The sequence below is a fragment of the Haliotis asinina genome, chromosome 6 (assembly GCF_037392515.1).
Source record: "Haliotis asinina isolate JCU_RB_2024 chromosome 6, JCU_Hal_asi_v2, whole genome shotgun sequence".
Lineage (NCBI taxonomy): Eukaryota > Metazoa > Mollusca > Gastropoda > Lepetellida > Haliotidae > Haliotis > Haliotis asinina.
The window spans coordinates 39,900,901-39,915,112 of NC_090285.1; the positions used below are offsets into that span (position 1 = coordinate 39,900,901).

At 40.4% G+C, this 14,212-nt stretch overlaps 1 protein-coding gene across 1 annotated transcript; it reads right to left on the reverse strand.

Annotated features, from left to right (window-relative positions):
* Positions 1–115: 115 nt before the first annotated feature.
* Positions 116–3,335, reverse strand: LOC137286666 (uncharacterized). Its single transcript, XM_067818641.1, has 4 exons — positions 3,274–3,335; positions 1,979–2,096; positions 800–909; positions 116–219 (listed from the first exon to the last, which is right to left on the reverse strand). The coding sequence occupies exons 1-4, from the start codon at positions 3,305–3,307 to the stop codon at positions 116–118; spliced, it is 366 nt and encodes a 121-aa protein (XP_067674742.1). The 5' UTR covers positions 3,308–3,335.
* Positions 3,336–14,212: the final 10,877 nt, after the last annotated feature.

Consider the following 14,212-nt stretch of genomic DNA (forward strand, 5'->3'; position numbering starts at 1 on the left):
TTTAATCATGCGTCCAGTAACATTCAAACACACGAAATAAATACAGACCTTCATTTATTTCGAAAAATAATTTTATTATCAAATATCCTCTCTGACTCCTCAGCATCACTTTTAACTACCCAAAGATACAGAGCGTCAACAGAGCGACCAGTAGGTAAGCCGTCGTGATGACTGGAGCACCAACAGAATTGACCATGGGGTACTGGACTACTTCTGCACCTGGAAACACACATTGGAAATCCACATTAACTCTGTGCGCCTATTGGCCACAAGAGGCGTATACTGCTCAGGGAGTTGAGATTGATGGATAATACGGTGTGCCGTTTAAATTTCCCTCAAACGAAAGTAACCTTGGCCAGCTCAGCTGGATACTGGCGCTATACAAATATTAGTGAAATAATAGGAATAATAGTAAACAATAGTGCGTGAGTGACTGTAGGTTTACCCAGAAATACCAAGGCGGGGGACACTAGAACAAGACCTTCGTGATTACATGGTATAATATAACGCTATACAACTAGAACATTGCAGCAATTTACAGCTGGTCAGGTGCGCAATATTTACCATATGAAACCTTCCTAATCAACCTGTGGTTGACACATGTCATCGTATCCCCATTGCGTAGATGTTTATGATGTTGATCACTGGATTATCTGTTCCAGACTGGATTAATTACGCAATACGCTGGAGTATTGCTGAATGCGGCGTAAAACAACAAACCAAACTAAACAAATCAAACCTTTCGGCATCGTTCCATGCCGAACGTTCGTTAAATCAGAGAACAGTATATATTTCTTACACAACTCGTGCAGGTTCATTGATTCCATCATCTGTCTGGCTTGTGTGAAGGCAGGGTTGTCAATACACGATGTCAGCCTGTTGAGACACATTACAAAGTTGCCGGCAGCCCTGCGGGGAACCAGCTCAGAGAATCAGTTAAATGAATCAGTTCACAGAATCAGCTCAATAAACCAGTTCCATGTGATGGAACCAGTTCAGAGAACCAGTTAAAGGAATCAGTTCAGAGAATCCATTCAACCCGTCTTGACAATCAGGACGTGTCATATGGGAGAGTGAATATGTTTCACGCCGCTTTTAGAAAATTTCCACCAATATCACGACGGGGACACCAAAAATTGGATTCACATACTGTACCGATGTTTGGAATTGGACCCGGGTCTGAACCAGTTCAGATGATCGTTTAAAGTAATCCGTTCAGAGAATCAATTAAAGCATTCAGTGCAAAGAATCAATTGGAGGAATCATTTGAAGGAGCCAGTTCAGAGAACCAATTGAGGAATCAGTTAAATGGGCCACTTGCGAAAATCAGTTAAATGAATCCCCATATACGATAATAACAAGTGATTATAGATATAACATGGTACTGCATTCATTAGCAGTGTTATATATCAGTGTCCTCAAGTGTCCTCCAGGTCTACCCCTACCCCGCCCCAGTGCCAGCGGCAAGCAAACATCAAGCAACATTTGTCAACTTCTATTGTAGGACAGGGTCACACATTTTAATCTCCGAGCATACGCGTTAGCCATCAGACTAAAGAGACAGGCTGAATAAACTAAACTTTAAAATTAAGCAGATCCTGATAACACCCCATTGTTCCAACCATCAGCTATAGCGAAAATAAGAAGAAACTGCTGTTTCATTTCATTTGCAATTGTAGCATTTCTGTACCAGCATAAATGCCAAATAGAAATTATATCATCTAAACGTTCCGCTTTGTCAATGATTGTATTATTTCGACAATTATATATTTTCGCCTGGTTTTCAGGTGACCACACCGACTTGTCTTTACATGCATTTGTGACAGCCGCATTTCTACGAACACCTGCTATACCCACAGATACGGTACGGATACAATAACACAAACTTAGAATATAGCTTCACCTCAATGAAGGGAATTTGTCTGATTAATATTATGGAAAGTATTTAGTCGTTATACGCGTTGGGACATTACCTCACCTGCACATGACGTCAACGTTTGCAGTTCCGTTGGCAATTGAGACAGCGAGGCTGGTGGTGCAGTCGTTTATGTCGCCAACGTTGCACAGACTCTGGGACATTGTTGTAGCTGCACATGCTGAAGGATGCGTCAGTCATAGTAAGTCATTATAGCACGTGTTTAGAATGTAATAGTGAAGAATTTTAGCGTTTTGGCATGTCATTGTCATACTCACTCAGTCACAGTTGTTCAGTATTTTCACCACACAGAGCATGTACAGTTTTTCATGTCACACAACACATACAGTATTTTCACTCCAAACAGTATATTCAGCACTTTCACCCAAAACAACAAATTCAGCACTTTCACCCAAAACAGCACATACAGTCTTCACCACACAGTATATACATTATTTTCACCCTAAACAATCGAGTCAGTATTTTCATTTACAAAAAAGTACATACAAGCGTCTCCGTAGTGGTCTACAGTATATTCACACCAAACAACAGATTGAGTATTTTCAGACAGTGCTTATAATCATCACCAAACATAATGTAGAGTATTTGCACACCAAACAACAGATTGAGTATTTTCAGACAGTGCTTATAATCATCACCAAACATAATGTAGAGTATTTTCACTCTAAACAACAGATTGAGTATTTTCAGACAGTGCTCATAATCATCACCAAACATAATGTAGAGTACTTTCACTCTAAACAACAGATTGAGTATTTTCAGACAGTGCTTATAATCATCACCAAACATAATGTAGAGTATTTTCACACCAAACAACAGATTGAGTATTTTCAGACAGTGCTTATAATGATCACAAAACATAATGTAGAGCATTTTCACTCTAAACAATGGATTCAGTATTTTCACCCCAAAGAGAACAGCAGATCTCACCACGTAACATATACCGTATTTTCACTACACGTAACATATACAGTATTTTCACCACGCATGACATATACAGTATTTTCACCACACATGACATATACAGTATTTTCACCACACATGACAGATACAGTATTTTCACCACACATGACATATACAGTATTTTCACTACACGTAACATATACAGTATTTTCACCACACACAGCATATACAGTCTCATTGTCATACACAGGATGCACAATTCGTACGGCCACACAAAACATACTCACGCGCAGCGTATAGTACATGGTCACAACACAGTTTATTCCACATCGTCTCCCCACATCATGTACAATCCACACGATATTATCACAAAGCATATGATATACATCATCTTCGCCCTTGACAATTGATGCTAGAAGATGTGCAAGTCTCACCTGTAAGTATGACAACTGTATAAAGTTTCCACATTTTGTCTACGTTCGACAAGCACCGTCCGTCTTCCAGTCAAGTTGCAATGAAATGCGGAATGTCAGACCATCAACAGCTATTGCGAAATCCCTAAAACGGGTAGTTCTATGGGCGTGTATGAGAATGAGTAGACTCTGTCTGAATAGTGTTTACTTAGGTTCGGGTTACTGCACACTTAACGCTGGTATTTTGTGTTTTTTTTAACGAATGTTATATACGACTCAAAGACATGTGGTTGACAAACTAAATACGTCTTCAATGTGTTTATCAATGAAATATATTCATTTCATGACTGTAGTTGAAACTGTTACAGTATAATTATTAACTTTACAAGGATTCATTGCAAAACAAAGCGGGTTTATTATGTGCTTGTTAGTTGCTTAACGCCAAACTCCAGTATGCCAGCTGTATGCCGACGGAATGTCAATAATCCAGTCTTGATAAGACAATCCAGTGATTAACATCATGAGCATATGTCTGCACAATTGGTACCCGATGAATTGTGTCAAACAAACACGTTTATCTGATTAATTACCCAGGATGGTGTAAATGTATAAGAAACATCACACATATAAATACAAAATCGAGGTAACATCACCTTTCTATGAATTACATGCCTTCCTTACACGTGATATCATAGTTTGAGACTTTTTTTTAACGCGATTTAATTTTACTCATATGTGACATTGTTCGTCTTTGTCAGACAGCCCATGTTAACCCAGTGTTTTGCACTGGAAAATACTAGAGTTCCTCTTCTTATCCATGTACATAGGAAAACAATTATAGGAATACGTGACATTCCCATGGTTCCTTTATTCCTTTAAAGGTGAAAATCTGGGAAAATGCAAGTAAACACTGAGATCAAGTGGTGTTCCCTTATTTGTTTCTCACAGTATACGCAGCGATGTCTTCTCAGTCAGTGCGAGTTGTGCAATATATTCACCGGAAAAATGATATCGATGTCTTCATCCATTAGTCCCAAGAGCTCATTCCGCCGAGACGGCACGGAGTCATCACTCTCACATCATTTCTGTAGATCCCATATGATCCCACCGTCACGAAGGCAAACACTATTTGTACTGTCATAATCACGTACAAACAGAGCCGTGAGAACTTCTGCAGAGTATGGAATGCTTGAAGGGACATTGTCACGTTGAAGCGCTTAAACATACATTTGAAAACGGGAGAAGTTAACGAAGAGGGGTACCCAGCCTAGGTAAGCTACAAAATGTCATTAAAAACCCCAACAATGCGATAATTCGGCAGTTGGTCACAAATCGCGTTGCTCTTTGACGTAATGTCGTGCGATAGCTAAACTTGTGACTTTGTGTTGATGATGTCCCTTACGGGTTTCCGTAATTAAGCTGTATCCGCCAGATTACGACTCAAGTTCAAGTTCAACCAGGTTATACTCAATAACACAAGCGATCCCAGGACGTTATCAATACACCTGATAGAACTGCACATGCACATATATGGAGATATGTGTGTTCACTTCACGTGGCACTCAGTCCTTTGTGTCAGAGACGACAGAGATGCCTCTAGGAATCGTCTTCAATCCGAAATATATCTTATGTGGAAACACTGTTATCTGACTCACGCCAATAAATCTTATGTGGAAACACTGTTATCTGACTCACGCCAATAAATCTTATGTGGAAACACTGTTATCTGACTCACGCCAATAAATCTTATGTGGAAGCACTGTTATCTGACTCACGCCAATAAATCTTATGTGGAAACCCTGTTATCTGACTCACGCCAATAAATCTTATGTGGAAGCACTGTTATCTGACTCACGCCAATAAATCTTATGTGGAAGCACTGTTATCTGACTCACGCCAATAAATCTTATGTGGAAGCACTGTTATCTTGTTGCACATAATATTCAGTAAAATAACATGGTTCCAAACCACACTTCAAGCCCAGATTTCCAGTTGGTTCGTCCATCTTTTAAACATGTACTGTCCGTGAACATGTTCACTGACACGAAGGCAATATATAGGGGGTGTGTTCCGGTGTCTGTCATTGACACGTGTGCTGTCCGCGAACACGTTCATTTCGTGAGTTCACTGAAACGAGGGCAGTATATAGGGTGGTAAGTAAAGGTTGTTTATTTTACGAGTACACGCTATGCCTCGCCTACAGAGATGCCCACTCCGTGACATGTAGCTCACACCTACGTAAGAAATAGACACGAAATCTAATCTAGGTGTCAATCACGCAGCGACCAAGCTCAGTGATTGATATGGGCCGAATCACCAGTCAATAGAGGCATAAATCGTGTAACGACCAGACTGGAGGATAGCTGTGACCCCAACTATCTACCAATAGAGGCATCAATCACGTAACCACCGGACTCAACGATAGATATGGCCCAGGCTACCTATCAATAGATGCATCAATAGCGTAACCACCTGACTATCCCGAGTCACCTATCAACAGAAACATCAATCGTGTAACGACCAGTTTCGACGATAGATATGGCCTCAACCACATATCAACAGCGACATCAATCGTGTAACGACCAGTTTCGACGATAGATATGGCCTCAACCATCTAGCAACAGAGACATCAATCGTGTAACGACCAGTTTCGACGATAGATATGGCCTAAACCACATATCAACAGAGACATCAATCGTGTAACGACCAGTTTCGACGATAGATATGGCCTAAACCATCTAGCAACAGAGACATCAATCGTGTAACGACCAGTTTCGACGATAGATATGGCCTAAACCATCTAGCAACAGAGACATCAATCGTGTAACGACCAGTTTCAACGATAAATATGGCCTACACCACCTATCAATAGAGGCATCAGCCATGTAACGACCAGATTCAATGATAGATAGATGGTTGGCCCAAACCAATTATCAATAGAGACATCAGTCGCTTAACGACCAGACTCAACGACAGATATGGCCTAAGCTATCTACCAATTGCGAACCGACAGGTTCAGCGATGGATATGGCCCAAACCACCTGTAGCGTAACGACCAGACTCAGAGATAACGACACACCATCAATCAAGAGAGACCAGGCAGAACGACACAGTTGACTCTATCAATAGGGGCCTGAATCCCGCAACGACCAGGCTCAACGACACAGACCGGACTTTATGGATTCATTAACTGGGTTATAAATCAATAAACAGATGAGGCGTTTGTAAGCAGGTACTTGTTGAAATAAATAGCCTAACTGGCGAATATCCAGCAATTACCAGCAGTGATATGTTTGAAATCGATTCTTGTAAAATACGCAGTTACCAGTTTACCTGCTTGCATATCCAGACCAGACAGTCACGTGATCAATATTATGAGCATCAATCTACCCAATCGGGATACGATGATATGCTTCAGCGAACCTGGCAACGCGATCCCTAACGACAAATATGGGTTGCTGAGAACCAGTTCTAACTCGGATATTCAAGGGCAAAAAAAAGGAAAAATAAAAGTTGAAATTCACAATTTATGCAAAGCCCTTGTAATTATCATAACATCACCAGCTTGCCTTCGGGTTTCGTACTTTGTTGGCTCTGAGTCAAAACACACAAGTATTTCCAAAACATATACCACACCCTTCTCTGGTTCACTGATGTTTATTTAAGGCATACCTTGTCTGCGTCACCTTTATGAATGTCGAACATTTCAATTTTCAATAGACTTTTGTACCACACGATGTAAGTGTTCTACATACGGATGGCCATGACGCTGTACATTCAATTCAGTTCAATTCCGATAGTGTAGGCCATCAATAGGTACATACACGTGTATGTACATGTCATACACAGGCGTTGATATCCAAGTGTTGACCTTTAGGCTAATGACATTAGTTACATATACTGCATGATGTACATACATTATAGTCAGTACCATTATTGAAGGGTCATGTGTCTTTTACATTGACAGGAATGAATTCCTTGTTATAAATAAATCAGTAATGAAAAGTCAATCCTGTTTAAAATCCTACTGGTATCCGGCACCATAAAACACATTATTCTGCTCACATGTCTCAAAGATTGAGAAGTGAAAGATATTCCGTGTTTCAAAAACATGATCATTTTTATATTTGTTTTTGTTTCCGTAAGCACTGACATTGTCTATATCGTGGAAACGCAGCATTTTGTCTGGGTGGTATTTCTCATGCACAGATTTAGGCTATAAATGCCAACTCTAGTCTCATCCTGACATCATGGTTTCGTAGATGAAATGAGACGTTTAGTGGCGGTAGAGGAGATGGTTCTAGCAAATGTAAGCTGATCACAGTCAACAACCTGCAAATCACTTCAATGTGAGTCAATGTGTCATTTAGAAACTGCAGCAAATGCGGCATTCTTCATGAACTTAATCAAAAGCATGGGGTCAAGGGGTAACTTTGTTCTGGGCCCGCTTGCTCAGGGCAATCTTAGAGCTACTATTATTGTAAATCCTTAAGATTTCGATCTTAGGCTTCGCCATCCACTTGCACAAAGCGATTGTAGGCTAAGATTATTGTAAGTTACAATCAAAACTTACAATTGGTCGGAACCAACTGTAAGGAAATAAGATCATTGTAGTCAGTAGCAAAATGGCGTTCAAGGTGGTGTCAGTGTCACGCAAATAATTAGCTTTACGTTTGAAGCTTGCTTTACTATTGCCTCGACACTGCAAAACCTCGGAGAATGCAACATCAATTTAACGACAGAAATATCGTTATTTGCGGTAGTGAACAAAATCATTATCCAGTCGATATCACAAAGTACAATTCTCACCCGATTCAATGTACTAACCCCATACCTTTGTGATATACTCAAGAAAAGGATAGTGTCTAACGAAAGGTGTCTGCGTGCGATTAGCAGTGGCCATGACCTTTTCAAAAACTCAAGGGCAGCTAATCTTAGTTTTTACGCAAGATGGGAGTGGCTTCCCTTTGCATATTATGCCGTTGCCGTGAAATCTGCCATGCCTAAATACAATGCGTGTTCTGTTGCCACAGCGAAGATCTCCACATATTTCTTTTCGGTCAATGATTTTGTCTTAGTTTATCATTGAAATAATCTACAGTTGGATAACGTACAAAATTATGGCTTTTTTTCTACTGGTAAAAATTGAATCTGACGAGAGACAAGGGTTTTAATCTATGCACTTTAAATATAGTACAAGTATTCTTCAAACGGGAAAAATACTCTTGTTGAGGTATGTGAACTTTACGTGAAAAGTGTTTTAACAAGACGAAAAAATAATTATCAACAAAATAGCATGAAGTAATTAACACACTGTGGATGAGCATTTAACAACACACACGAAATAATAACGTTTTCATATTTCCCTGTCATGCATTTCTCACAACACTCCCACGATCATGTCACACTTTCATATCGTTACACATCTAATGCTTGTGGGATATATTTGAGGTTTTACTCCAAATAACACCAGCCAGATGCCAAACTAAGTTGACAGCCACTAACAAATCATGGTACAATTAGGTGTTATATCATAAGGAAATTTTATTTATGTGTTATCGTTTTATTTCATGATCATTAGGTCAGTAACTCAAGACTCATTAACTCTGTTAATGTATTTGTTTGTATTTAAATATTTTCACAAATCATGATATTTCTGTGGTTGCATTATCACGGTTTTAGTTCATAAATCAAATTAGAATGTAGAAAAAATGGACAATAACCATGAGTTACGAGTAAGCATATACGTTACCTTCCACGTTATTACGTCCTTCTTCAACATTATCAATTCCTTCAAAGACTTGTGGGCATGGGTTTGGAGGGCTTTTTTGTTTTGTTTTGTTTTCATGAAAAATCTGAAAGGTGCGTCAGGAATGTCAGTTGCGTGCAGTAACCAGTTCCACGTTTTATTTGCGCTGCATGCTATGCACACTTGAAGACAACTGTAGACAGGAGTCGAGTTTAAGAAATTTCTACCTCCAACGTTGAAGAGTTCGATCTTGATTCTTTTCTCACAGCATAGCACCGAACACCCTCCTCAGTTAATAAACTGTCTCTTCTACAATGTTGTCCCAGCATACCTTATTTTGAATTACCTTATTTGCTGCATGACCCTTCAATAATGACACTCTGTATACATTGCAGGATTCTTAATTAGGGTACCGTTGGTCGACATAAGAATATGGAACTTTGATTTTTTTTTAAAAGAACATAACAATGATGCTCAAGAACTATGATGTACTGCGTGAAGTAGGACTCTTTTTATCACAAAACAAAGCTTGATTTTCGATCATTTCGCCTTACTGCGCTCTGCTGATTTGTGTGGGGTTGTGGGTAAAGTGTCTGCCTGTCACGCCGAAAATTCAGGTTCAGTTCCACCATGGTACAATGTTTGAACCCCAATTCTGGTGTCCGACCGTCGTGATATTACTGGAATAGTGCCAGACCAAAGGCACTTTTCCGCCATTTTAAGTGACCAAATGCGAGTTATGTCAGTAGTGGAACATGGCCAATAGGAGTATCCCGCAATAGCTACAGATGGCGCTAAGATCGAAGTCTGTAGTCTGTTCGACGTGGGAGGAAACTGAAGGCTGTTGTATTGGGAAGATGCTCTAATTCCCACACCCACCTGCATATTACTAGCGGCACATCTTTATGTCAATACATTTCTTTTTACCTGTGTTTGTGAAAGGAGGAGTCTTTAATCAAACAGTTCTAAATAATTCAATGTGGCTACTAGCATGATATATTCGGGTGTGATTTGTGCGTTTTTGATCACCCGTAAACGACGTCATTGCACAAGAACATGGAGAGATACGCAGTATATTTGTGCTTCGTATCAGGTATGAACTTCTATTTTATGAAATTTCAAGGTATTCATTTTAACGAGACTCAGATTACTGTGTAGTTAATCAGGTCACATGTGCTAGAATGTCTGCATGTTTTGGAAGCTCTTCATCCTCTGTAACCCATGCGTGTCGATAGACGACTAACGGGACTGGGTGGTTAGGCTCGCTGACTTGGTTGGCACATTGGTTTACCAGTCAGATAGATGTCCATGCTGTTGATCGCTGGACTGACTGATCCAACCTCGGTTATTCACACAGCGGCCTATACTGCTGAAATATTGCTGAGTCACTCACTCACTCACTCATTCACTCAATCCTGGAAGCTCTGTTTATTTTTCCCGTAATAATGAAGCGTATATGAACAACAAAGCTGAAGCATACCGCTGTATGTGTCAGGATTTTCTTGTGAAGTTGACATCACTATGCCGTGATGGGGCGGTAGGGTAGCCTAGTGGTTACAGTGTTTCCTCGCCACGTCAAAGAACCAGGTTTGATTCCCCACGTGAGTACAATATGAATGTGAAGCACAATTCTAATGTTCCCGCCAGTGATATTGCTGGGATATTGCTGAAAGCGGCGTAAAACATGACTCATTCACCATACCGTGATGAAACTACGATGCTGTTGAAACCTGAACTGTAACCAAGCTCCATCACATGGTTTTTTTTTCATTTCAAGAAAACATGGTGTGTTGATATCGTGTGTGGTTTTCAAAATGTACTTTTTGAATACACGTGTATTTCCAGCTCTGATGCTCAAAATTCATGCACAGACAGAATGTGACGTGAATAAGTTGACCAGATGTGGTCGAGCCTTTTTGGACATAAGAGATACGGATATACAAGAACTATGCAGGTACGTCGTCTATATGTCCTTCAGTCTTGCTTTAGTATGTTTTGTTCATCTGGGTGGTTCCAGACTCTAGGTGTAACATCACTTGGGGATGGGTGGTCTTTTACTACCCGTGAATTTCCGGGTTAGAGTTGGTCTTCAATCAAGTCTGCCGTTAGAGGCGACTAACGGGATGTGGTAGTCGGACTCTAAGACTTGGTTTGCACATGTCATCCTATTCCAGTTGCGTAGATCGGTGTTCATGCTGTTGATCACTAGACTGTTCACCTTCACTGGATACCATGAAACATTTCAAAAACTTTCATGTTGATTCACACTAATTCCTTTGAAACCTAGGACACTTCATGACATTTGTAGGTGAGGAGATTGAACGTTACCATAGTAACTGTACGGTGTGTCTGCATGATGATAGAGAAAGTCCCGAAACGATCTAGCTCTTAAACTTTGCAAATTTGGTGACCTCAGCGAGATCGGGTATCGTGTTGACACACATTAACACATGACTTGTGTGAAACAGAAGTCGAGTCCAAGACCACTGGTTCCAGGTGTGCCAAGGATATGTTCCAGTGGCTGGGTCCCTCGTCTTTCGTAAAGACCCATTTGACATGTTAAGAAGTCACTGGTGACCAACGTTTATGTTTTGATTTTTCACCACCGCTACAAAAATGATGAATACGCATCAGTTATCATAATAATGCCTTGGGATGTGAAAGATAAGGATTTAAAACACATCCCAAACTTTCCTTCCTATTGCTTAATCGATCCATCATCATTGAAGATGTGACTGTTTTTTGTCGTTCACTCCTGATCCCTTAGTTCACGTCATGTTTGTTTGTAAGGTCTCTAACAAATTAGTTAAAATAGTTTGGTTGTTTGTTGTGTAATGTCGCAATATTCCAGCTATGTGGCAGCAGTCTGTAAATAATCGATTGTGGTCCAATGATCAACTGCACGAGCACCAATCCACTATCACTGGGATACGATGACATGAGTCACCCACGTCAGCGAGACTGGGCACCCGATCCCGTAACTCGCCCCTTTAGATAAATGAGGGTTATTGTCTATCAATTCTAACCCGGGTATTAGTTTACATACCTTTAGAACTTAATAATATCTCGACATGTCCCTTTAAGGATAGAATTACGATACTTTCATAAGAATTCAAAGCCTTGGAACTAGGCTGCATTACAGCAATAATTTATTTCAGAATAATTTCTAACGATATCGAAAACTTCATCAGCTGTGGTCGAACCTACTGTAAATGATTTGTGGATTGATAAGCTAACCTCGGGTGCGGCGCCAACTGCCGAAACGAATGAGAATAAGAAATATTTGTATTATCTTAACACATATTAAGTAAATGTTAGGTTCGTGTTATGCCCTGTTTGTGTTGTCATTGCATGTCGATGTAAAAGTTAAGGTAAATAGACACACCATTATAGACTTGACGGGGAACGCTAACAAACACGTAATGTTTGTATGTCTCTATTCACGAACCTAGAAATCAGTTAAGCCATCGCAGCAGTGTAATTTTCAATAGTTCGTTTAACAACATCCATAACGTGCATACTAACCTAACGCAAAGATAGCTGAGATAACTAGATAGACTAAAACCATTTAGATTTATTTCATATAATTTCATCCTTCTAATTTCGCAAACATGCAGGAATGTGTTTTGAAGTTTAAGAGCATATCAGCTACTGTCGTCAAAACGAATATGAACACCTAGATTTTGTGACCTGTGGTAATACTCTGTGGGCGTGGGTTGTAAAAATGTACAAAATATATTAGCATAACAAGAAGGGGCAACTGTGTACCTAGCTCTAAGTGTGTTAAACACACTGTCATGTTATTTTCCACAGAGAAATGCTCTTGAATGTTAATGCACTGCACACATTCACGTGCAAATATTTACACAGGACCTATATGGAGTACAAGGACTGTGTGTTCAGTGTTGTGGGATGTAACGGCGCAGAAACCGTCGCTCAAGTTGAGGCACAGTTGGCTAAAAGCGGAACCGATATGAAGAAACTGTGCAAGAGTATGTATATGTATGCATATTCATGACGTCATGATGCTAGTCAGTGACGTCATGGAACAATGGTGTGCCTTAACTCAGGCGTTGATTGATTGAGTGTTGTTTTACGCTGTCCTCAGCAATATTCCAGCTGTAGGTACACCTGAAGGTCCAGGTTAGAATACTGGCCTTCAGTAACCCATGCTTGTCGTAAGAGGCGATTAACGGGATCGGGTGGTCAGGCTTGCTGACTTGGTTGACACGTGTCATCGATTCCCAATTGGGCAGATAGATGCTTATGCTGTTGATTACTGGATTGTGTGCTCCAGACTCGACAGACCGACTCTAGGTCGGATCTTCACGGGTACATATTATCTTAATCGTGTGGATTCCTATGGATTCTGTGAAATGAATCTCCCAACTACTCTCATACCGCATCTGGTTGGATGAAGATCTTAGGACACCCCTGTTGAAGGTCACATCATGTGAACTGTGAACGACCTTTGCCCCTGTCTATAACTGTCTACCACGGAGGTCTGGCCATAAGTGTTTACTGAACCACTATAATTCATATTTCAGACTCCGTCGGTGTGACGTCAATAAAAAGTATAAACCATAATTCGTCTGGTTAAGCTCCCCCGATCTCAGAATGAGTTTGGTTTTACCTCGTTTTTATCAACATCCCTGATCATTGCAAAGGACACCAAGGATGGGCTTCACATATTGTACGTATGTGAGGTATCGAACCACTTTTTTAGTTGTGACGAGCGAACCACTAGGCGACACGCACACAGACACACACAGACACACACACACACAGACATACACACGCAGACAGACAGACACACACACACACGCGCGCGCGCGCGCGCTCACATACCTTTCCATATTGATGAAAAATTATATATATTTTTTTGGGGAAACGACCATGATATTGACTGAGGAATTATTGTGTTTTCTCCTCTTTTTTCTGTTTCAGTTCCTGAACACAGCACACAGTTTTCGAGTGAATGCAACGTCCACGACATCTACGCATGTGTCGACGTCTTCATTAATAGCGTACAGCATGCTGGAAATGATTCCGGGATAACATGTCTGTAAGTAACATAGAAAATCGAAGATAACATACGTAACCGCCGCAGGCCTCAACCACTGTTAGATTTTACTTCGGTTTTGAACAAGGGGCATAACTCCTGATTAACTCTGCTCTGTGGAAGCTGCAACTTTTGTTTGTTTCGTGTTT